This window comes from Chenopodium album, chromosome 4 (genome assembly GCF_948465745.1).
Source record: "Chenopodium album chromosome 4, dcCheAlbu1.1, whole genome shotgun sequence".
Taxonomy (NCBI): Eukaryota; Viridiplantae; Streptophyta; class Magnoliopsida; order Caryophyllales; family Amaranthaceae; genus Chenopodium; species Chenopodium album.
Window position 1 is genome coordinate 523,890 of NC_137837.1, and position 25,819 is coordinate 549,708.

Here is a 25,819-nt window from a genome sequence, read left to right on the forward strand (position 1 = left end):
AGGTTGTTTGGTCCAAAATTAGACCAAATTAAAGATTGAGAATTTGAAAATGCAAGATATTCAGATATTGAAAACTAATTATATTTTTCAACCAAAAATAATAATAATTAACTATCAATTTAATAATAACTTTTAGTTTAATTAGATGATCAATTGTTGACATTAAAAGTTTTTAGTAGCAATACCCGAAGAGGAATAATAAAGGAAGTAATTAGTGTGATTTACAAGTAATTTAAACCTCCTATTTGTGAATCAATTTTCAATCATATCCCACAAAGAGAGTACTATAAGAGACCGTAAACTTGATTACTTGACTATATAGGTTGGTTGATCTTTACTAATTACGAGTATTAGGGTGTAAATTATTAATGTACTCGGTAGCATTATGCACATTATGCTCGCAACAAAACTCGTGAGTCAGTACGTGCTAGGAAAACAAGTTAAGAGGTTCTCTTGAGACAAGAAGAAGACTGGTTGAGTGAATTTGTGAGTGGAGAAAATAAAGAAGAAAATGTCCAGTGCTTTCTTTCATAACACAAGCAAATAGCTCAAAGAATCAACATTGTTCTTCATCCCTTCCTTCCAATTTCCAGTTCTCCCACCTGAAAACTGCGCCCTTCCTCCCAATTTGAAGAACAAATCAGAAGATTCAGAGCCAAACTCAAACTTTTCCGGAAATCGAATTCAAAGCCACTCGCTTTCAGGTAAATGGTTGTGTTATCTTGTTTCATTGCTTACATTACATAGTCACTCTTTCTCTATCTTTTTGCAGCATCTCAAATGTTGAACTAGGGTTTTGTTTATTTTAATTAATATCATTATTCCGTATTACATAGGAAACCTCATACAAAAAGTTCGATTTGAGGGTTGATTGAGCCCCCTATTAGATTGTTTACGCCATTGATGAATGATTTACAATTCGCATAAAACTGGGTTCCTTCTCCCAACTTTAAACTAGGGTTTTTGCTGAAATGGGTTATCAATTTGGTTGATGTATCATAAATGAGGTGACTTAACATTCTGGGGTTTTGGTGATGAAGGGGATCTTAGCTTGGAATTTGAACCTAGATACTACATAGTTTTAGATTCGAGTACTTAATAATTATGAAAGTGGACTTGATTTGCAGAGAATAGGAATAGCTCATTAATTTCAGTACCAGGAATAGGAGTTACATATGATTTTTGAATGGTTGTTAGGTTAATTGGACCTTAGACCTATGTTTCGGTTGATTCATCTAATCACATGCCTCGGTGTTGGAACTTCAACACTTTGATATTGGTGCTTGAACTCACCACTTCATTTTGAGTTATGTACAGTATTATAGTTGAGTTTGACAATTTTGCCTGTAATCAATATCTGCTACCGAGGTTGAGCAATCAACACTGTCATCTATAATTGCATGATAAGTGCCATGTGTTGGTTTTGAGGATAACCTTTGGATTTGAATTAAGGTTGATTTCCAACATAATTTGCGCGAATTTGTCTTGATTAATTACAAGGGCTTGAGCTTGAGGAATATTTGGTAAGCATAAATGAAAAAGTAGGCACTTGCTAGAATGTAAGGAAATCTTTTGAAATTTCTCTGGCTGCAATTCATGTCCTGGACTACTTAGTTAATTGCTAAAAACTGGAGGGGGGAGGGTGTTTTTGTCTTGATCACTTGCCTGCTGGTCATGCTAGTTGAGTTGAGCCTTTTTTTTTTTTTTTTTTTGTTATATGCTATATGAGAGGTGTTTATGTATGTTTACATAGACGTACAGTGTATTATTTCCTTTGGTATATGTCTCACTTTTGGTATTGTCCATTTTTAGACTGCAGCATGGTCTGTATGCATTGATTTTTCAAAGAGTATTAGAGGCAAGTTTGAGTGTTGAAAATATGAGTGCAAAAGTTGACACAACCAATGTTGAGGCACAACGTGCTGCTGCAGCTTCTCCATCTACATCATCTACCACCGGCACAAAAACATCAATGTTCAAGGGGAAAGCTGGTTTTGTTATACCCAAAAACAAGTTTTCAGGTTCACTAGTTCCCATTTTCAAAGGTGCTAAAAAAACTGAGAGCAATGATGCCGCTATAGATGAAACTAACAGACAACTGCATAGGAAAACTAAGTGGAGCCCTGATCTTACCCAGGATACTTCTGTTAGGAGGGGAAGAGCTTTAGCGTATCAGGTACCAAATTGGGCTTTCATCAACCCCATGGTTTTCTTCTTACCTTATTGTCAGTTTGGATTTTATGAAAAACTAATGTTAAAATGTTCCTTTTGAACCTCTGCATTTGAATTTTGTTTTTAAAATTTTTGTATTATTATTTTTGGGGATTACGTTTTCATAAAACAAAAAAAAAATATTGAGCAAAAATCTCAAGATTTAGAGATGGGTCGAAGACGATTATAGCACCAGGCTGTTTGAGGGAAAGGAGTCCTGCTTATGATGCCACAGAGATCGCCATTTCCTCACTTGGTGCTATAAAGTCCATCTCTTCCTTGTGACTGTTCACATAGAAGCTTCCCATTCCAGGTGCCAATAAGTGATAATACTGCCTCTGTGGTGGTACAAATTTTGGGCAGACTCGAGTGGATCAAATCACGCAGCTGCTGAAATCAGGATCATTAGGAAGTGAGAGTCAAGATTCAAAGTCAGCAAGAGTTGCTCCAGACGGTGAGCTACCTACTATGCAGATTGAGTTCAAGGTACAAAATGTTCATTCCATATTCTTTTTGTTTTTTTGTTATGTTTTTGCTGTATCTATTTCGCTCTGATCCATTAAACTCCCTTGCATTTCCTTTTTTGATATAGAAGTTGCAAAGTTTGGAACTTGAGAGACGAGAAGCTATAGGTATGTTGATTGCTTGACCTTCATGTTCAAATATTGTTCGAATTTTCCTTCTGTTTAAGACTTAAGCTCGTCTGCAGGGGAAATACTGAAGCTGAATCCAAATTACAAGGCACCATCTGATTATCAGCCTGTAGTGAGGGAAGCTACAGTTCCTATACCTGTACGTCCAAACTTCGTTCTTGACACTTTGCTAGACTTCCTTTTATTTTTACGCATGACTTCCTCTCTATTTCCTTAATTCCACCTGTTCTATGTTTACTGAATAGTGAACCCTCTGTTGATAGCAATGTAACAGAAGTCCTTGATAAATTTGTATGTGCATTATAGGTAAAAGCACATCCTGATTACAATTTTCTTGGCCTAGTATATGGCACTGATGGTGAAATTCAGAAAAGATTGGAAAAGGTTAGTATTGTTGTGATCCTGCTTTTAAACTTATCTTCTAATTAGCAAATTTCCTCATATTCATCTTCTGTACAAGAATTAAGTAAGAACAGTATATTTAATGTTTATGTAAAATTTTGTAAATAAATGGTAAAATGTAGGAAACTGGAACCAAAATACAAGTTTGTGGCACAAAGCCAGAGACCAAGGAAACGGTAATATTCTCATATGCAACATATGGAATCTATCTGCTTTGTACTTGACCTTTTTAACCCCTCAGTTTCTCAATTCTCCTGTCTTATCATGTTATTGTACTTAGGTTGAAATTACTGCATCTGATGGGAGTGATCTTATAACATCTTGTGAGGAGGTATATATTCGTATAACTTCGGACACTTATGAGAAAGCTGATGCCGCAGCTTCCTTGATTGAGTTGCTACTTAGCACAGTACCAGTGAGTTCCTAATTATGACCACTTTGTTATTGTTATTATTTTTCCATTTCATCTATAATTTACAAAGCTACATTAGATTGCTTGCTCAAGTCATTTTGGCTTTTCAGGTAAAATCTACTGCCTCTACAACTACAGACTCTGTAACGGGAGATAAAGATAATGGGGGTCAGGACATACTTACTACTCATGGAATCAGTGCAGCTGTGGCAAACCAAGAACTGCAATCAGGTGCAGGATCTATACCAACTTCTTCACAAGGCCCTTTTCAGCCATACCCAAGTTCATGGTTGCCAGCAGGTCAATATAACTCACCTTCTGGACTTGCACCTGTTCCCAATTCTATGGCTTTCCAGTTCAATCCCTCACTTCCACGTCCATTATTTGGACCTGGACATCCTGCTCCATATGGATTTGGTTCATCTCACCAGAGTTCTGCAGTTCCGTCCCCTAGGTTACATACATCAACACAAATTATGCCGGGCACATATATGCCTCCTGCTTATTCTGTAGGCCAAACTGGTCCTCCAAGGAATCTTTCTGCTTCTGCATCTCCATTTTCAACTTCCTCTCCTTTAGTAGGTCATCAGCCAACTTTAGCAGGTTCTTCCAGGTACCCGCCTCCTCAACTAGCTGAGGGAGGCATGACTCCTCCATCGACCTCCTCTGGATGGGCAATGCCTCCTGCTTCTGCTCCACAATCTCTTCTTTCTGGTAGCTTTCCTACAATGGGTTCACAAATGCGGTCTTCCTCACCCATGCCTTCTCAGGGCGTTGCACTATCACCACAAACACAACTATTTCATCCATCCTCAAATAATGCATTAAGACCAATGCGAAATTCTCTCCCTTCATCCTCTGCACCTCATGCACCAAGTTTTACCCCCCTAAAACATATGGGTCAAACAGCTCCAGGGCTAACACTTCCGGGTTCCAGTGGGTTCACTTTCCAACCTCAACGACCACACGTGGCACCATCACAGTCTCTTCCTGGACCAGGCTTGCAATTTTCATCTCAAAGACCTATATCAGCACCATTGCCTCCTGCACCACAAGGGCCATCATTCCGTCCAGCATTGCAAAATGCGACGCAGCACCCTGTCAGACAAAACTTCCCAGGTCCACCATTTGGTAATCAGATGGGCCCACGTCCTGGCCACTTTGGGCCTCCAAACCCAAATCAACACATGGGTCCCAGACACCTTGGTCCAGTTCCTCAGGCTCCAAATGCCGGTGGTCCTTATCCTCCTAGAGTAGGGCATCCAGCTCAATATCAGCAAAGTTATCCTGCCCCTTCCTTGAGTCGGCCTGGAGGCAATTTTCCTGCAAATATGCGCCCCAGCCCATCTGGCAGACCACAAGTTTATGATCCTTTTTCTCCTTCTTCTATCTCTGCTCCTCGGCCTCAGGGAAACAACAATGGGGTTGCCAGGAAGCAGGACTCAGATCCTGAATACGAGGACCTGATGGCATCTGTTGGGGTCAAATAACCACAAAATTTGCACCTACGAGTTCCTAGTTATGCTGCATGGAGTGCTTAGAGCTGGAACAAATAACATGGCTCATGTAGGATTCTAGATCTGCTTCTTTCTTTCTTTTAGGCACACTTCATCTATAAATGGACAACCTTGTTTAGCGTCTTGATTACAATTGCTTAATTTTCTTGAGATATGAATGGCGATAAATCTACTTGATGTAATACCAGAACAGTTGGCTGACAGGAATTACTTTAGGCATTTTGGCAGGGTTATCTGATCTTTCCCCCCTTTGTTTATCTATTTGAAAACAGAGTTGGGTTTCATTTCTTTAAACAAAGTTTTTATGGAGGTTAGTCCGTCTAGGCATAGATAATAAGCAAATTAGTGGCCAAAAAAATTTATCCTGCCATTTTAGCACAAAATAAAATCAAAATAACACTTGAATGATTGTTGACACTACTATACGAAGTATGCTTTTTATAATAGGGGGGGATAAAACACTTTCATTCAACACGGAACTTCTGATCCTTGACATAACAGGTTGTTGCAGTCTGGAAACAAAGCAAGAGGATAATGAAAATAAGGTTGAGCCGAGTTGCAAATGTAAACCATGTCAAGTCATTATTTACAAAGTTAGTTGCCTAGCTATAGAGAAGAAAATCAAACAGACGGGCTAGATCTGAGGACTTTCTCTAATTTCTCCGCTTTGGCATAATCCTTCTCTGTTAGAGGTCTGGCAGGAAATGGAGTAATCTCGACAATGAGATGTGGCGTTGGGAGCTCGTCAAATAGTGCTCTAACATTGTTGCAACACACACTTTCTCCATGTGCACTCTCCCTTCTAATCTGGCAGCCCTGTAACACAAGAAATCTAATGATAAGGAAAGGCTAGAACATGCAGAAACGCATTTTATACATATGGAAGTCTAGAGGACACAGTAACTTTACAGCAAAAATTAAGCAACTTCTTCATACATAACTAACATTAGAAATCCCAGTGGACACAAGGTATATATCGTGATGTGTAAGTGTAACCTTTCAACAGCCTACTTCTATGGAACTCATACAGAGATATTTCTGTTCCTTTTACCTTAAGTGAAGAGGCGTCTACAAAGTGATCATCCTCAGAGAGCAAGGACGCAATAGCTTTAAGAAGTCGTCGCCCTTCTGGCTTGGAAGGTATCCTATAGTTCCTCCTTAGTGTTCCCTTTGTTGTAGGATGCCATTTGCTCACCAACTTTCGCTTGTCAGCAGCTTCTTTGTCTAGTAAATGTAGAAATTGAACACAATTTACTCCCTTGATCAAACTTGTGAAAAATACGTGCAACTTTAAATAGATAGACAGCTGTTGGCACAAAAGAAGTCGTATGTTGAACTTAAACTGACATGAATTAAGTTCAATTATTCATCGATTATGATCATAAGATTAATGTTCTCCTAGAGTTCAATGTCATGGCCAAGGTTGCTGGATAAATTTCAATAATCTTTTCAAATACGTTTTAGTTGCTCAATTCCACAGGCTAAAAATGAAATTTGATTGATCTAGATCAACAAGCCGAAGACAAATAAACAACTTGAAGGAACAAATTCGAAAGTCGAAGTTGGAGCAAAACTCTCACCAAAAGGCAACATAATTGTCAAATTAGCTTTGATACACCCATTTTAGTCACAAATTTGCACACTCTTATTCAGCCTAACTACTAATTAGTAAATGTCCTTTAATCCTTTTCACATACCACTTTCCACTTTTAGAGCAATGCAGAAAACTTCAAGTTAACAAAATTAAGCACTATGTTTTTCCAACATATACTAGTATAACATACCAAATTAAACATTCATGCCAAAAAAAAATAACAATTTTATACTAAAATCAATGAAAATACACACACCTGGATTCTTTTGGAACTTCTCCAACCATTTAGAGAACCCCAAATCAGCACCATCATCATCATGACTAATTTCAGCATCTAAACCTGAAATTAGTAAAATCCCAATAAACCCATCAGTTCAAATTGTACATAACCAAACAAAAAACATAAAAAATATTCTAAATAGAGAAAATAAACCCAAAATTAATAACCTGAAAGTAGAGGGTTGGATTGAGATCCAGCTAAACCAGTCTTCAAAAGAGCATAAAATACACAAAGTCTACCAGCCCACAAAACAGGGTTCTCAAGCAAAGAAGCACAAATTGCAATTTTATTACTAGTAATTTTTTTACAATAAGGTTTGGAATTGATTAGATATATGAGGGTTAATGTGTGTCCAATTGGAAATCCAGGAAGAAGGGATTTGGGAAGCAAAGTAGTATTAGTAGAAGCAATAGAAAATGGGTTGTGATTGTATAACTTGAAATGGGTTGATTGCAAAGATGAGGTGGTCTGTACTAATGGAAACGCCATTGTTGTTTTCTCTCTCTTCTCAAAATTTAATTGTTAATGGCTGATTTTAAAGGAACCAATTTTATGATTATAAAGAGGATATTCAATTTGGATCGATTTGAGCTTGGTGGGCCTTGAGTAGTGGATATTATTTTTAAATAGAACATTAGATAAATTCATAAATTATGATTAACACAAACGATGTAAGGTTGGATGAGAAATTCTAAGGGAGTTATTATAAACTAGAATTTCTTATGGAAAATCAAATAAAATAAGCAATTTTTTTGAGTTAAAAGATGAATAATATTTTATACATGATTTTGATTTCAGTGTGAAGTTAGTATAATAGAACCCCTTTGCCGATCCATATAGAATAACATAAGTCCAACGATTTCTAGTGGTGAATAATACGAGTAATGATTTACAAATCAAAACTTCAATGATTTCCATTGATTAAGAGATGACATTTGTGTCTAACCTGTGTTTAATGTTGTTATAATTTTGCTATCATTATTGATTGATTGATTGATTGGTTGATGACAAACTTAAAAATTCATTTATGTGAATTAAAACCAAACTGCAACCCTTAATAATTGTTACCTTGTTTGAATATGGAAAAATCAACACAAACTTACCCATAGTTTAAAGGCATAATTTAAACATACATGATCCAACCCAACAATAACCTATTTCATTCCTTTCTCTAGAGAAAAGAATGAGCTTTTGTTCAGACCCATCGAGCCGAGCAATGATCCAATGAAGCAAGCCAACCTTGCTATGAAATACATAAAAACTTGATTCGACTTGAAAATAACAAGAAGCCAAACTTGACTGACCAATTACTCAATCTTGATTTTGATACGATGACTCAATCTTGATGATTTTATAGTTTCCAATGCAATTTCATATTACTTTGTATTTAAGGTATGTAATAATTAAAAAAGATACTTGGTTACATATTCACATAAAGACTTATTCCATTTATAGAGATATTACATTATATGAAAAGATTTATTATACTATTAGAGATTTACGAGATATTAACTTTCTTAATCAATTAGTTTTGACAAAGATTTGACCAACCACATTGATGAGCTTCAATTCGCACTGTTTACAGACACATTAATATATATGAATGTGCAAAGAAGCAAGCAATTCAACAAAAGAGTTTAAAAAATAAAAACAAAAAAATTAAGATGAATTATTCTAACAACCATTGTAATTGTTATCGGGTCTTGTTCGTATTATTATTATTTTTACGAGTGATTATACCCTTGAGAGCATCATGCCACCCAGACGATATAAAGGTGCTGATGCAAATAAAAGATCACTTCGGCGGCGTGTACCCTTTCTCAGGATGTAATTGGGATGTTGTTACTTGTAGCGACGATGAAAATCATGTAAGAAGTGAAGGCAAAAGCAGAATCACGGGGTTCCATCTAACTGGCTTTTTCGAAGCTAGTATAGCTAATGTATCGGGTGAAATTCCTAGGGTGATTGGTGATCTTCCATTTCTGGAGATTCTTGATTTTGATAACCTGCCAAAGCTTACGGGTTCAATCCCCGAAACAATCGCAAACCTCTCTAATCTCATGGTTATTACATTGGCTGACGTTAATCTCACTGGACATATTCCTGAATTTTTAAGCCAGATTAAGACTCTGCAATCCATTCAATTTCTCAATTGTGGTTTATCAGGGACTATTCCCTCCTCTTTGTCGCTCCTTCCAGACCTTGGAGTACTTATTCTTAGCGGGTATGTACCTCTCTACCTCTTTTTTTTTTGTTTGAAACGAATGTAGCTCTCTAGTCTCTACCCAGTTGTTATATATTAATTGCTGTAAAGGGGTAATTTTTAAAGGGTTTGAAGTTGTGAGTTGGGACATCCTTGCCTCCTTGGGACATTGATGACTCGTTGAAAAAAAAACAGGGGTCTCAATTCACAATTTCAAACTTCTGTTATTTGATTTCTTAATTGCAATTGCAATTTACATATTCTTTTTATTGATCAAAATGTTTCATTTAATAAATAACAAATGTTTATTTATAAAATAATAATTTAAGAAATCAATTTTACAAAGTTGCATTGCACTATTGGCAATTTATCATTGTTAGCATTTGTAGTCCCACATGTGCATAAAAATAAATTTATACGAGTACTTTTGTACTTGTATATTACTCCCTCCGTTTTTTTTAGTGTCTATTGGGGATTTTGACACTACTCAGTAAACATATTCTGACCAATGTTTGTTAATCATACATAAGAAAAATATAGTATTGTGAGTATTGTCTATGAGTAGATAATTAATATTCAATTGTTATTATATATATAAAATAATAATTAAAGATATTATTTGTTAAAATTTTACATCGGCATACGTGTCATGTCACTATGGGGCACTTAAAAAAACGAAGGGAGTAACTATTAACTACTTTTATATTACAATGTACTATATTATATATTCATTGTAGCAAATACAAAATATACAAGTATTAACCTTGTGTTGTCTGTCTATATTAATTTCAGGCTCAAACTAAATGGTTCAATTCCGGAAAGTTTTGGGTCATTTAAAAGTGAGCTTGGAATATTAAGACTTGATACGAATGGGCTATCTGGTCCAATCCCAAAGTCTTTGGGTCAAGCAAATATTAACCAGTTATATTTGAACCACAACCAATTCACAGGAGATGCATCATTTTTGTTCACAAGTGATAAACCAATGGAGCGAGTCATCCTTAGTGATAATCATTTCAAGTTTAATTTCAGCTATGTCGACTTACCTTGGAGGTTGAACTATATTGACTTGTCTTACAACGAGTTATATGGCTCGCTTCCTAGACGATTAGGACAACTTCAATTGAGATATGTCAATTTCCGCAACAACCAACTATGTGGTAAGTTCCCCAAAGGCCGACGCTTGAAGCAATTTAGCCCTATTGGTTTTACCAATAATAAGTGCCTTTGTGATGCGCCGGGATTACCCCCTTGCAACAAGTAGCTGCCCTGACTTATTTGTGTGTACCGTACACTCTTAATTAGTCATGTTACGTACTATCAGTTATAAGCTCCCTTATATGAGTAATTTGTGTGTAACGTACACTCTTTAAGTTAGACATTACTTTTACTTGATATGCCTTATGCTTCCTGCTTTTGAATAAGTTTTTTTTTCTTTCCTTTTTTTTTGGCCTTTTACGTCAAAAACCAATTACTTTATTTAGTATCTTCTATCTTTTTTACTTTCATGTGTATAGTTATGTTAATTTGTTCCCCTAAAAAAAAATGTTAATTTGTTTCAAAATCAAACCTGCTTATAATTCAACTTTGCCTTTTGAGGTAATTCCCGCATTAAAAAAAATGATTATGACGATTGATATTCCACGATATATAACTAAGTTGAATTGGGCTTGGGCCCAAAGCAATAAACAGCAGGCTTTATAATTATATGAAAGTATGAAACCAATAGTCCAATCAACATAACTTTTCATTACCATAGAAATTTTAGAAAGCATACAAAAACTGTACAAGTAATACATTGTATATTTGTATTAGTATAATAATAATCAATCTAATTAAGACAATTAATTAAGATATAAATATCAGTTTATTAGGTCTGGGTAAAAAGGAACTCCTGTAGGAATCCACTCCGTACCGTTGATGAAATTCCTTAATGTCCACCGTTGGGCTTCCTCTAGAGTTATTGAGATTTTGCATCCTGGGCATTTTATTCTTGCACTAGTACTATTGCCTGGCCCTCTATTCTTGTATTCAGCATAATAAGTGTTGTTCAGGGAAGTGATGTTGCCTTCCCAAGGCAACCAACCATCGGAATTGATGACCGTATCTAAATAGCTTTCCATCACTATTGTAGTGGAATACGGTTTCCATGGTCGACCTAAGTAGCCTTCTCCGGTCTTCTCAGGTAAATTGGGGTCCATACTGATAGTACAGTTTTGAATGACTATCCCACTCGTGTCATTCATTTCGGCCCTTCCTTGCGCCGTTATAACATCTTGTTGACCCGTTATGGGAGTACGCAAGAATAGGTTACAGTTCTGTAGGATTGCATGAGAATACCCAAACACAAAATCTATTGTCCCATAGATATTGCACTCTCGAAAAAAATGCCTATTTAATTGGGTAAAGAGAGTGTCTTGGTAGCCATCTAAGGTACAATTGTATAACACCGTTTTGTCAGCCACGCTTCTAAACGCTACTGCCGGTCCAGCTCCCGGACCAGCACCGTTAACAAAGGATATATGTTTGGCGACAAACCCAACACCTTCTACGCCTATAATGAAATTGAAAAAAAATAAAAAATTTAATTGTTAAAATGAAAATACTCCTTTTATAGGTAATTAATTCTATTAATAATTAGAAATCCTACTATGCATACTAAATAGTAAACAATTATGCAACTCTTCTAAGAAGCCCATATCATTCATAGTCATAATTCAATAATAACAGAAATGTTTACTATCCCATTAGAAAGCCCATACTCAAACTTCGACCAAGCATTTATTTTATTTTCAGCAAATGGGCTTGTTGCCAAGAGTTTAACTTAAACTCATAATATAAACCCATTTCTGAAGCCCAGAATTTAACTCTACATTTTTTTTTGAAACCAAATTTAACTCTACATTGTACACTGCAAATAATTGAATAACTCTCTAGCCATCATATTTAAAAAAAAAAAAAATCATATACAATCATCAATTAATGTAAACTGCTTTTAAAAAAAAAAATCGATTAATGTAAACTCTAAAGAGATAATTGACACATAAAACACAGTAAATATTTTATTTCCTACTGTATAAAATAAAGGAAATTCTAACTAACAAGTTTGATATAATTAATCGTGCAATTGTAATACATTAGGCTAATGTAACACACAATAGTACAATACATAAGAGCAAAAAGGATGAACTTTGTTACCAAATGTAGCTGAATCCATTGTACTTTGATTGGTCAAGCTACCTCCATTGAAGGTGATAGAGGTCCTATTCTTGGCATGCCATTGCCCAAGTAGTACAATATTAGTTTTTTCCTTTGGAACGACGACTTGCTCATAATAAAAATTATCTACCAACTTGATGTATGTTGGAGATGTGCTATAGTTTGGACATGCATTCAAGGCCATAGTTATAGTTTTGTGACTTCCAGGCACCTGAAATACTATTTGACCTCCCACTATACAACTCATAATAAGTAGTATTGATGTTAGTAGTAGAAACAAGGTTTTGTTTAGTTTTGTTTCTTTGAAATAAGGCATTTTGAAGAGAATGATAATTGCAAAGTATAACGCTAGTAAGAAATGTATAGGATGATTATCAAAGTGTTAGTGTGTATTATATATATACACTACATTTTAAACACAAATAAAATATAAAATATATATTCTTAAACAAAAATATTTAAGGAATTATATGTTGTTGATACTAACACTTCCAACAAAATACATTTCCTACAAATATTATGTTACCATTATAAACCGTATCATTTAATAATTTCACACTAGCCCATCATTATTGATGCTATATTCATCTGTTTATTGTTCAATCCAATTCTGTTGGACCATCAATGTATTTAGTCCATTCGCTATTTGTTGGTCCATTACTTTGAGTATTGGACTATGCTAGTGGTAGTATACTACTAATATATTTGAGCATGCTAAGATTGCTAACCACTTAGCAAGTTGCTTAAGTTTAACCTATTAAAGACTCAGATAAATTGCTAATTATATTATTCTTAGATATATATAATCAAAACTATAATAAAGAGAGCATAATAGGTGTAACTTGTAAGAAAAGACATACATACATATAATATAGGATAGCTATAGTGGTCTTATTAGTTTTAGATGAACAATAATATACACTTCGTACAATAGTTATAAGAAAAGCAGGCTAAATAGTCAATATGTATTGTATAATGCAATAAGAGAAAGTAATGTATAGTTTTATTTCCTTATGTATAGTACAATGTAATTGGAGAAAATTATATATAGTATTATGTAGAATACAATTCAACATAAGAGCAAATAATAGTTGTAACTTGTAAGAGATCGAAAAACACAAAATAACTATATAAATATGCCCCCTTTTTTTAGCTATAGTGGGTTTTATTAATATTAGACGAATAATAATTTTTGGTTACATTTGTGATTCTTTTTTATGAGATGGGGATCATGCATGCATATCAACCAAAACTAATTAAGTTATCATGGGATCTTGAAACGGCAATTTGGCAAATGTGTCTTTTTTTGTGTGTGTGTTATGTGATTGTGTACCAACTATGATGATTTAGCAAGAGCTTTTAATAAAAATATATAATTCCTCACAGTATGTAGTTACTCATATGAAGTTTGAGATTGTGTATAATCAACTTTTTGTACTTAATTAACTCTTATGTTATGAGCTTATGATTGGTTGTTGACTTAAATTATAACTGATAATCTAATTAACTAGCTAGTTTTTATGACAAAATTAACTATGTTAACGTTAAAGTTACCAGATGAGGAGATCATAAAGGACATAAGATTGAAAACGAAAATTAAAGAGATACTTCGTATATAGTATTTCACGTGCACTGCCGACTGCCCTGGAAAAAAAAAAAATCTGAACCATATTGAACTTCAAGAAACAAATGAATTTACACTTTCAGTATTGAAAGTGTAATTTAAAATTGATAAAATAATAGCTAATTTCAAACAAAATGATAGTTATACATGATAAATATTGATCATAATAATATTTGAAGATAAAATATTCAGGTGACATATTATTCGTATTGTTTCTTTATTAAGAACTATGGAATCCCTTGGATAATATAAGAAGGGAAAATATATCATCTAATTTCAAATTGTTATATGTTTGAAAAATTCATATTAATTAGTTTATTAGAGGCATTATTCGATTAATTAATTCAAGATAATTCCTAATTATTGGGCTAGAGTAAACATCTTATTAGCTAATATTATGTTCACTTCACCTCGTTTGGTCCGCCTAAGTAAAGCAATATGTAAAACCAAAGTATTTATGTACGTAGTATTTTTCAACAAAATAATCTAGAAATAAGAGGCGTTCAATATAACTGGTACAATGTGTGTTAAATTTTCTTTTAATATCTAATCATATTATTCGATCTTCAGTACGTCAAGACTTAATTAGCTTTCCCAAGATTATTCATATGATATAGCATTCGTTTATTGTTTGACAAAGGATGAAGAATTGCTATTAGAGATGCTCTCTAAGGCCTCTAACCGATACAAAGTAATATAGATTATAGAGTAAACACTAAGAAAGATGTCAACTTAATTAAAAGAAAATTAAAAGTTAGAGACAAATAAAAAAATAAAATAAAATAAATAAAAAGAAGAAGAAAAAAGGTAAAAGGTTGCTTTTAATTCGTTGACGTCATGAGTCGGATTGACCAAATGCTTGAACAAATGAAAATGATCTAATTTTGGCATTTTTCCAATTTACCCAAAAACGTACTACTATATAATATTATAGATACTTTTCAAAAAAATATAATATTATAGATAAAAATGTCATTATACGTTATTAGTATGTCATTGTGTCGCTAATCCCAGTTAGTATAACATGTACAAGTAACAACACAACTATTTTACAATTTGTAAACTATAGTGTTCATGTATTTACATAAGATATATCAACATAAACGATTTCGATAATTTCTTTTGTACATATTTTAGATATCACAACTAAATTCAGATTGAAAGAGTTGTTGCGTATCCATTTACCTTTTCACGTGATTAATAGCCTTATTATTACTATTCCCAGTCCCACTCACAAAACTATGCGTTTCAGTAAATTTTCCACCAATCTTCTGCGCTTCAACATCTTGATCGAACAAAGCCATAGGACTATACTCCATATTATCCCCATAAATCTTCATGATAAACACATAAAACGACGTCGCAAAGACAGCCAACAATATTAAAAACCAACTAAATTGAATGTTTACGAGCGCCTTTGCACGATGAAGGGACTCCTTTCCATCACACTTGACCACTTGATGGCCTTCTTCTTCATGTATAAAACACCCTTTCGAAATCAAGCTCGGGGTCCACAAAGCGATCCCCATCACCATTTGCCATATTCCTTGGTAGATTATGCTAAGGGATCTTGTCAACGCAATCACAAAACTTCCTATTAATAAAATTAATTTCAGTTTAGTAAAAATCATAATAAAAACATATTGATGAGTACCTAGTAGTAGCAAGAACAAATAGAGACGAAGGGAAAATATATAATAATGATACGTGTATTTGTATTACCTTGGTACGCGATGCCAAGGATAGTGGAGAACAAAGAAATGAAGATGACTAATTGAAGGAGCCAATGGTACTGGCCTTCGACGCCCATGTGATCAGCGGAGTGGAGATGGAAGAGGAGTAGTTGTTGCCCAAATGCGAGGGCGGCTAGGAACTGAATTACGTCGTACTGAGCAGGGAGACTAGGGCCGCCCCGCTTGTCTAGGGCGAGGGCAAAAAACGCATAGACAAAGAAAGTGAGAGAAATGAAGGAGTGCTCGAAGTTTTGAAGGTGGTTCGAAGGGATGGTCCCGTCAGTGTCGAAGGGCTGATGGTTGTTTGGGCCAATGAAGAGCTCCATAGCAACGGAAGAGAAGCAGCCTATCATTATCAAGTAGAGTTCGAGGTACCGAAGATGGGGATAATTGGAAGGGAACCATAGAAGGGACTTGTATTTAGGTTCTTTGTTAAGTGCAAGTAACCTAAGGTGGTTAAAGAGGTGCCATAATCCAATGGCGAAGAACCCGAAACCCGGTAAGACGTGGCCGACTAGAGTGCCCATTTGAGGTGGTATTGGCTTGAATTGAGAGGAATGAAGCTAAGCTAAGGAAGAGCGAAAGAAATAAGCTAAGTTATGGTGTACGTAGTGTAGTGTAATAAAGGAATAAGGGAATATATATATATATATATATATATATATATATATATATATATATATATATATATATATATATATATATATATATATATATATAAAGGGAGGGAAAGTTTAATTATAAAAATTTGTGTAGTTTTATTTTGAAAAATACAATTGTAAGGGATTAGTGTCAATGATGGAGCATGCATTATATTATAATTGTAGTATTCCGGGAGAGTGAGAGATAGCTCAAGTGGTTAGAGCTCCCCTCCCGATTTCAAGAGATCTTGGGATCGATTCTCATCACCCGCCCTTGTGGCTCTCTAAGCACCAAAAAAAAAAATTGTAGTATTCCGTAGTACGGAGTGATAAGGATTTCAAAAATAACAAAAAATGGTTTTTAATTATCCAATATAATACCTCATCATTAATCCACAATGAAGGTCATTTGATATGAAGTATGAAGATTACGGAGTACAACATTACGGCAGCAATGTACTACGGAGTAATTATCGTAATAAACCCCATTTTTGACATAATTAATGTAATTACCAAGACTAATGACAATTCAAGGGTAATCACTACATCGTACACCTAGTGTTATGTAGTTCCCATTTTTGACATAAAGAAAATATTACTCCGTATTACATTATATTATTATATTAATAGTGAGGCCAGCTTAAACTAAATAATGAAATACATGATACATGAGGTTAATTTTTTTTTTTAAAAAGAAAATTCTTATAGAGTTTAACTACTTTTCTTTAGATGATGCCGTTGAGCATTGTCTAGGACTCTAAGAGTGGATAAGGATTGGTATAGACGTTGAGTAATAATTACATTAATAGTTATCATATGCAAAATGTAAGATTTAAACATCTATGCTTTCCATGATATATGAAAGAATTGCTAATTGATCTTACTAGAAAATTAATGGTTAGCCATGAACAACATAAGTACATAACACTTCCTCTGTTTTTTTTTAACCTTCATCACACCTTTTTGACGCACTATTTAAAAAAGTAAGTAGACTAGGTAAATGCATGAATTAAACTATACAGTTTAAACACTACTTATTACATTCTTCTTATTGAAGGCAAAATTTTCTCAATGGTTTATTTACATAATCTTATATATTTCTAAAATAAGTGTCAAAATGGTGCATTGCAAGTAAGGAAAAAATATAACACCACATTTGGATGCACATACCTAAAAAAAATATTTATTTCGAACTTATTAATGTAAAGTTATCTTTGAATTTTTTTTTTTTTTTTTTTAATCAGCCGCCTCACCAACCTCACCCATCCGAGTATATTTTTCTTAAAAGGTGAATCCAACCAAAAAAAAGATCAAAGTAAATTTTTTTAATGTTTGCACACTACTACAAATGTGATCAACAGCATCAGTGAAATCAATTCCCTTTTTTTTTAAATCCATATAAAAGAAATCTTATATTCTAAACAAGGGTTACTTTGATTGGGTTATAAGAGACCCCTTTTTTAAATAAGATGTTTCTTGATAAAAGAAACCTTTTATTCTAAATATGGCATTTCTTTGCTTGGAATATAAGAGTCCCCTTTACAAAATGAGAGGATCCTTTATTTACTCTACATGATAATAAGCCTGCTGCCATTTATTCAAATCTTTGAATCACATACACAGTTTGGTTTACGTATACCCTTATTCTAAAGTCACTGGAATATTCAAATATATATACAGATAACATTTGACGTTAGAGAATATTCAAGTGACATATTCGAGCGTATTTATATTGCTTATTTCTTTGGTCAAAACTATGGAATCCCATTGGATAAGAAGCAAATTATATCATGAATTAAACTTTATTTTATATAGAATCATGACTATGTTCAATTCTCCTAATCTAGATCAAAGTATAGTAGCATGTAAGTAAAATAATTTGTACGTTATATTTCATTTAATATCCAAGCTAGTTCTTTAATCAAGAATTAGCTTTAGGGCCTTAAACCGTATAAATTTCTTGACAAAGGACGAAGAATTTCTAATGGAGATGCATGCTCTAATAACCGTTAATAAGCTAAGCACTACTAGGTTTAGTTAATTTAATTACAAAATGATTTATCAAAAGTCAAACATGTCATTTATTAATTATAAGATGCTTGTACAAAAACCATTGTTGAGAACAATTTTTTTTTTTCATCCATCGTTAGTTTGTCATTATTTGGCCTATTCATGTCACTAAAACTTGTGCAGTTGTGTTGTTGTGCAAGTAACATTTTTTAAAAAAGAAATGTACAAGTAACATTTTCTTGGAAAGAAATGTGCAAGTGACATTTTTGTAAAATTAAAAGAAATATGCAAGTAGTAACATTTAATTATACAAGTAATTATGACTTTTTTTTTAAAGTACATCATATCATTGCTCGGTCGGAGTTATACCGAGAACATATACTTGACTTCTTTACTGAAAACTATCAGTTTCATTCCTTCAAGTGATTAGAATTTGGACAAATGTTAAGTAATAATCAATTAGTTTTGCTCAACATTATAAGCTTTTGATGTGTATGTATATGTATACGTCATAGAAGCTTATATCCCAACTTTATATAGTTAGAAAGAATTCCAAATCAACTTGAGCAAATTATCTATTATAAGTTAAGCTAAGTCAAAGAGGTTAACTATATGCATACTACTTAAGGATAACATGATTCAAGCTTTAATATGTTGATTAGCTCTAATTGTTAAGAAAATTGACATGTTAAGTGACTAATAATATTGAATGTCAAAATGATGAACATATATATTACCGATCCGAGTGACCTTTTAGATTTTGATATTCATAAAATGTCACACCATTGGAATTTGAATGTCAATATAAATTTCATAGCAAATTATATTAAAATCTCACCATTGATTAAAAACAATCACGAAAGATTGAAAGAAAATGCACATATATATCAATTGTGATTTTTAGTATGCGTTTATGAACACACATGCATAAGACATTAACATAAACAATAATTTAAAATAAGTGTCTGAGCAATGTACAAAGCAGAGTAAAAAATACATTAAAGATTTATATATATATATATATATATATATACACACACACCTAGTATATAAATATAATTTATTTCACAATTCAAGTATTGTACTCCGTATCAACGAACCATAGACACAAGATACATAATATACTCACAATTCTTTTTGTGCCTCGAGAACAAAGGTACGAGTAACACACGATGCATATAATATGGACCCCTAATTTGGTTTAAACTCTACTTAAAATAAAAAAATAAAATAAAAAAGTACAACCTAACCCTTGAAAGCTACAAGCCAAGAAAATGATACCAAAAAATAGATGACAAAGCGTCCTTGTAATTCTTGATTTCTTCCCTCAGCAAACTTTACGAAACTTCCTTTTATGTTTAGCCTATCAATAATCTTCGATTATATCAAGCTAACATCCAAAAAGTATCATCACTAATCACATTTTGGGACCCAACTTAAAGTAATTCAAGTGTAAACTTGAGAAGAATAATGAAGAAAATCGAAAAATATACACAATAATATTCACCATCAATCACTAGTAACCTTCCTAAACACTATTTACACACAAAAGAATTTCATTATTTCTTTTGTACATACTTAATTGAGTAATGTGACAGCTAAATAAGAACTGGCGGAGATGTTACCCATCTACCTTTCCATATGATCAATAGCCTTATTATTACTATTTCCGGTCCCACTTACAAAACTATGCGTTTCAGTGAAATTTCCACCAATCTTCTGCGCTTCAACATCTTCTTCCTCTTGATCGGACAAAGCCATAGGACTATACTCCATATTATCCCCATAAATCTTCATCATAAAGACATAAAACGACGCCGCAAAGACCGCCAACAATATCAAGAACCAACTAAACTGAATGTTTACGAGCGCCTTAGCTCGATGAAGGGACTCCTTTCCATCACACCTTACCACTTGATGGCCTTCTTCTATATGCATGAAACACCCTTTTGAAATCAAACTCGGGGTCCACAAAGCGAACCCCATCACCATTAACCACACTCCTTGGTAGAGTATGCTAAGGGACCTTGTGAACGCAATCACAAAACTCTTTGTTCATAAAAATAATTTTAGTTCAGTGCATAAAAATCAACCAATGTAATAAATACATACATATATACTAAGAAAGTCAAAACACATATATTAATAGAGACGAAGGGAGTACAATATATAATTATTTCACGTGTATTGGTGTTACCTTGGTACGCGATGCCAAGGATAGTGGTGGACAAAGAAATGAAGATGACTAACTGAAGGAGCCAATGGTACTGGCCTTCGACGCCCATGTGATCAGCGGAGTGGAGATGAAAGAGGAGTAGTTGTTGCCCAAATGCGAGGGCAGTTAGGAACTGAAGGACGTCGTGCTGGGCAGGGAGACTAGGGCCGCCCCACTTGTCTAGGGCGAGGGCAAAAAAAGCATAGACAAAGAAAATGAGAGAAATAGACGAGTGTTCGAAGTTGTGAAGGTGGTTCGAAGGGATAGTCCCATCAGTGTCGAAGGGTTGATGGCGGTTAGGCCCGATGAAGAGCTCCATAGCGACGGAAGAGAAGCAACCTATCATGATCAAGTAGAGTTCGAGGTGTCGTACATGACGGAAGTTGGAAGGGAACCATGGAAGGGACTTATATTTATAAGGTCCTTTAAGAGCTAGTAGCCTAAGGTTGTTAAAGAGGTGCCATAATCCAATGGCGAAGAACCCGAAACCCGGTAAGACATGCCCGATTAGGGTGCCCATTTGAGGTGATGTTGGCTTAAGTTGAGAGCTTGGGATGTAAGTAAGAGAGAAATAAAGAAGCCAAGTTATGGTGTAATAATATTGTGTTGAGAGGAGCGTAAGGAATAAGGGGGTATAAAAAGAGAGGGAGAGTTTAAGATGTAAAAATAAAATTCAAAGGAGTCTAACTCTAGAGAGTTCTAAAGAAGTGAAAAAAATTAAAAAAAAAAAAAAAAAAAAAAAAAAAAAAAAAAAAAGCTAGAGTTGAAAATTTGAATGGACTTTTTAATTTGAAGTTTTAAGGTATAAGAAAGTGTTCTAGCTATAAGCTATGTGCATATGTCATGTGACTTGTGACTTGTGAAGGTAGAGGTGGCTTGGGGTTAAAGCTGAAATTAATTAGCTAGCTAATTTAGAAAGAGTTGACTAATGATCCTATACATATTTTTTTTTTCTAGAAAATCATACCAACCAAACATAATAAAAGTAAAACTCTTTAATGTTTTCACTTTGTTTTAATAAAAATGACATTTTGCATAGTTTCAACAGATTGTATGTAGTCTAATTATGTAGACTTGTATTAAATGTCAAGGCCAACTTTCATATTAGATTGAGTTCAAATTCGTAGAAAAAGTTTTCTGTGATGTGTCAAGCTAATTTGGTTACACCTTTGTTTCTTTAATCTTTTGTGAAAATGATCTTGAATTGTTATTTTTGAAATAATTCTAGTAGATGAAGTGGATATCTAATATAAGAAAGAATGAAAGAAATTGTATTGTTGAGTAATGTAATAACTAAACGGAACTCTGTCATGCATGCTGTTTAACTTGTTTTCATAAAGCAACTAATATGAAAATTTTCTAGAAGATATAGAATGCTTCCATGTTACACTACTCTGTAATTAATAAATCAATCATATTACACGTATTTAATTATACCTTTTTTATCTGTCATGTTCCGTTTCTATCAAATTTGTTAAAGTTGTAAAATCAAAATTGTCGTTTCAAGGACAAAGTTGAGTTATTTAACTTGAACTTTAACTACAAACCAATGATCTACGTATAAAGAACAAACACTTATATGAGATCTTGTTATAATATGTTTTCACCTAATTTCAAATAAAAATCACCAAAGACGTGTTTTATTTAAATAAATAAATAAACTTAAAGTAAAATTTAACAGCCCTTAGCACTCTACATTTTTTCTAAATAATTTTTTTTGGTGTTCTACCCGGTTCACCCTTTGGGCTAATCCGGATTCGGAGATCAGTTCTGGGTGGTATAGGTTCCAGTCCCCTCCCAATTGTTGTTGCGGGGGATCGAACACAGGTTCTCCCTACTAAGTGTAGTCTCAATCACCACTACACCAACACCCAATTGGTTTTTTCTAAATAATTTAACAGTCCTGTTTTGTACACTTGAATGTATCGTACATCAGAAACAGCTCTCACATGCCTACCTAGAATTAAAATTTGGTTTGAATGAAAGTCACTTTCCCAATTAATAATCCATATTATTCCTATGATAATTAAGCAGAAACATTATTTCTTTCCGTCAACATTGTTTCTTTCCGTTGACCATGACATTCAATTCCACAACGGGCGCAGGCAAAGGATACAGCTTAACTACTTTTCTTTTTTCTTTTTTGTTTTCTTTTTTCTTTTTAATGAAAAAAAAGTAAAATTTGGTGGATATAATTCTTAAATTACGTCAGTGATTATCTAGCATGGTAGCTGAAGTAGAGGTATTCAAATTAGAAATTTCATTTTTATTTCGTAGGAGAATTCTTTTTTGTTGCATCCTCTTTCCAAGAAATAACTACAAATAGCTAATTAACTATGTTCCCAAATGAATTATGAATTGCTAGGCTTACATTTCGCGTTTGTAAATTCTTATTTTTAATCACAATCACCTCTTTCCATTGGTAAGTAAAAATTATAAATATATTAATATTTTAAAAGTATAATCAAACAAGACTAACACGCATGCATTGAACAGGATTCAAACTAATTTACTTAATGCAACGTCAATTTTTTTTTACAAATACAACCAACGAGAAATTAAACATCGCAACAAATGAATGGGAAAAAATTAGCCCAAATGCTAATAAGTGTTTCTTTTTTTAAAAAAAAAAATAAAAAAAAATTTGCACAAGTCAAGTCAGAGAAGTCAATTTCGTTTATGAGAGTTACTCTAGTTTAGAAAATGAACACCATAGTCGATCTTCTTCCCGTTATTGTGTTTATTTTTGGATATCACATTTTTGTGATAAAACTCTGATCTTTTCTCCAACAGAATTGACCTCAAACTTGCAACCAACCTTAACATCAATTTTCTTGGTAAATAACCAAGTCTTTAACTTAAGAGGGATGTTCAATAATAGGTTTAAAACCAGTGCTTTTTTACGATTATTGTTGCTGTTATGAGACTGAGACACTAATTCCTTTGGCAACCCTCCTTTCGACGAAACTGCAAGAACCACATCTACTTCATCAGATTTGCCTGATTCTTGATTTACTAGCGCAGGATACGAGCCGTGCCCTATCGCCTTCCCTTTGTACATGAGTGTGGCGTTTCCTTGTCCATAACCGATATCATTCACACTATTTGGATTCGTTGTCTCCAAGGATACCTATTACAATCAACATTAGTATGCACTAATACAATAGAATTGAATACATATACAATAGGCTAATTTTAATTGAGCTAACATCATATCATTTGTTTTAAATCCAATATCACTTGTTTAAGGTCCAAACAAATATTGATGGAAATTACATAATCTTTTTACATTATCTATGTTATCTTATGTCACTTGTGATCTTGATATATTAATTATAATATGTGTTTTCATGATATTTATAATATGAAATTAAACTAAGTATATTAAGGATAAAAGGTGTATTGTGCATTGGATAACATGCATGTAAAATATAACATCTCTATGGAATAAAACTACGAAAGGATCAAAGGAGTATGTGTTATTGAATTGCCTAAATGTTTGTACTTTATAATTTAAAATTTTTTAATAATTTGATTCAATACATTGCTAAAAATATTGAATAATTATCGGAAATAAAATCATTAAAGATTGACCTCAAAGATTAAGCAAAAGTCAACTAATTCATAGCCTCTATTGAAATTAATTACAAACAAGAAAATCAAATTAAACATTATCTTCAAACTAAACATACATCACGAATAATATGCAATTTACACAAATTAAAGGAAAATTCATTCAATAATTAAATTACCTGTATTTTAGGAGAAGCATTCTTCTTAGAAGAAGGAGGAGGGTTCTTAATAACAACACGCTTGATAGAGAAATCAGGATTCTTAGGACTCAACGTAAAATGATTCACACAAACAATAACACTAACAATGAAGGCAACCACAAGGAATATAGACAAACACCAATACGCACACCGCCGGCGATGCCCACTTTGGTTGTTTTGCACCGGGTTCCGGTACTTTTCCACAATCCCGGCATTCTCCGGTGGCGGAACCCGGTATATTTGATCCTTAGGGACTTGGATTATGTACGTTGAATGAGGTTGTGGAGTGGAGTCTTCATGTTTTGTTGATGGTACAATTTGCATTTCCTCGTCTTCATTTTCCGTTACATTGTTTTTTTCATGATAGATATTGTAAAAATCGTCAAACTCCTCGTCTTGATCCTCATTGTTCGTGGAGCTACGATTGTGGTCGTGGTCGTGATCATGGTCGTGGTCAGGGACCCGCTCCTCCATCGATAAAATGGGGAGCGGTGTTCACAATGAGGAAGGAAATAGGGGATGAAATTTTGGGTTCTAACAATTAATGTATGAGATTATTATTATTGGAGCAAAACAAGGAAGGCATTGTAGTGTTGAAAATAATGTTATTATTATTGTGATTTCTCCTTTTCTTCCTTATGTTGGAATTGTATTGTTTTTCTGTCATGGTGAAAAATGATGAGGGTGGATAATGGTGGGAAATTATTGGGTTGGAAAAGAGAAATTAGGGATGAGAGGTTGTTACACCTTCTAAATAAGTCGTCTTGTCTTGTTGTCAATTGTCACGCCCTTCCTCTCTATTTCACATTTACTACTTTTTTAACATCAAATATTAAATTTGACTCTATACTTTACACCTTTTTACTAACAACATTGTTACCGCGAGATTTGCCACAATATCTCTGTCAAAAAAATATATATATTTGCCACTATATCTATATCAATAATCTAGCTAACACTATTTCATGCATTCAAATATTTTTATTTTTAGTAAATGGGAGTTATATACCGGTAGGTAATTGATCATTTTGATTGCAATTGTATCTAGACAAATTCAAATCAAGTTATTTCAGGTCAAATTTAAGTTATTTTGCTTCATGTTCAATCTAGAGTTTTTCTCCAAAAAAAAAAAAAAAGAGTTCAATCTAGAGTTAATGGGCTATATATGTCTAATATAATTTCAAAATGGGCCGGCACTAGTAAGCATCAATGATTTTTAACTCAAACATCCTCCTCGTGCTATAATTATCTATTGCATTAAAAATATGTATGGATCCAGATCAACCGGTTATGTAACTCTATCTTTTCATCTTACTCCTAATCTCCTATGCA

General features: G+C 33.6%; 6 protein-coding genes across 7 annotated transcripts; 2 read left to right on the forward strand and 4 right to left on the reverse strand.

Moving 5' to 3' along the window:
• The first annotated feature begins 435 nt into the window (after positions 1-435).
• On the forward strand, positions 436-5,464 carry LOC145628373 (uncharacterized). 2 transcript variants are annotated; one of them, XM_081680663.1, is made up of 9 exons: positions 436-704; positions 1,813-2,176; positions 2,575-2,697; positions 2,804-2,843; positions 2,921-3,003; positions 3,171-3,248; positions 3,389-3,442; positions 3,547-3,681; positions 3,789-5,464. In XM_081680663.1, the coding sequence occupies exons 2-9, from the start codon at positions 1,880-1,882 to the stop codon at positions 5,166-5,168; spliced, it is 2,190 nt and encodes a 729-aa protein (XP_081536789.1). In that variant the 5' UTR covers positions 436-704; positions 1,813-1,879; the 3' UTR covers positions 5,169-5,464. The 2 variants fall into 2 exon arrangements, with proteins under 2 accessions (XP_081536789.1, XP_081536790.1); XM_081680664.1 differs by having other exon boundaries at positions 2,807-2,843.
• Positions 5,465-5,715: 251 nt separating this feature from the next.
• On the reverse strand, positions 5,716-7,610 carry LOC145628374 (uncharacterized). Its single transcript, XM_081680665.1, has 4 exons — positions 7,237-7,610; positions 7,046-7,129; positions 6,247-6,419; positions 5,716-6,011 (listed from the first exon to the last, which is right to left on the reverse strand). Exons 1-4 carry the CDS (start codon positions 7,556-7,558, stop codon positions 5,817-5,819), a joined length of 774 nt encoding a protein of 257 aa, XP_081536791.1. The 5' UTR covers positions 7,559-7,610; the 3' UTR covers positions 5,716-5,816.
• Positions 7,611-8,850: 1,240 nt separating this feature from the next.
• LOC145626193 (polygalacturonase inhibitor 1-like) lies at positions 8,851-10,536 on the forward strand. The gene is made up of 2 exons (XM_081678623.1): positions 8,851-9,293; positions 10,065-10,536. The coding sequence occupies exons 1-2, from the start codon at positions 8,851-8,853 to the stop codon at positions 10,534-10,536; spliced, it is 915 nt and encodes a 304-aa protein (XP_081534749.1).
• Positions 10,537-15,130: 4,594 nt separating this feature from the next.
• Positions 15,131-16,443, reverse strand: LOC145626223 (uncharacterized). The gene is made up of 2 exons (XM_081678654.1): positions 15,838-16,443; positions 15,131-15,709 (listed from the first exon to the last, which is right to left on the reverse strand). Exons 1-2 carry the CDS (start codon positions 16,373-16,375, stop codon positions 15,297-15,299), a joined length of 951 nt encoding a protein of 316 aa, XP_081534780.1. The 5' UTR covers positions 16,376-16,443; the 3' UTR covers positions 15,131-15,296.
• A 3,331-nt stretch (positions 16,444-19,774) lies between these two features.
• Positions 19,775-21,308, reverse strand: LOC145626224 (uncharacterized). Its single transcript, XM_081678655.1, has 2 exons — positions 20,697-21,308; positions 19,775-20,550 (listed from the first exon to the last, which is right to left on the reverse strand). Exons 1-2 carry the CDS (start codon positions 21,232-21,234, stop codon positions 20,129-20,131), a joined length of 960 nt encoding a protein of 319 aa, XP_081534781.1. The 5' UTR covers positions 21,235-21,308; the 3' UTR covers positions 19,775-20,128.
• Positions 21,309-23,300: 1,992 nt separating this feature from the next.
• On the reverse strand, positions 23,301-24,961 carry LOC145626226 (NDR1/HIN1-like protein 13). The gene is made up of 2 exons (XM_081678656.1): positions 24,467-24,961; positions 23,301-23,844 (listed from the first exon to the last, which is right to left on the reverse strand). The coding sequence occupies exons 1-2, from the start codon at positions 24,959-24,961 to the stop codon at positions 23,455-23,457; spliced, it is 885 nt and encodes a 294-aa protein (XP_081534782.1). The 3' UTR covers positions 23,301-23,454.
• Between the last annotated feature and the right edge of the window lie 858 nt (positions 24,962-25,819).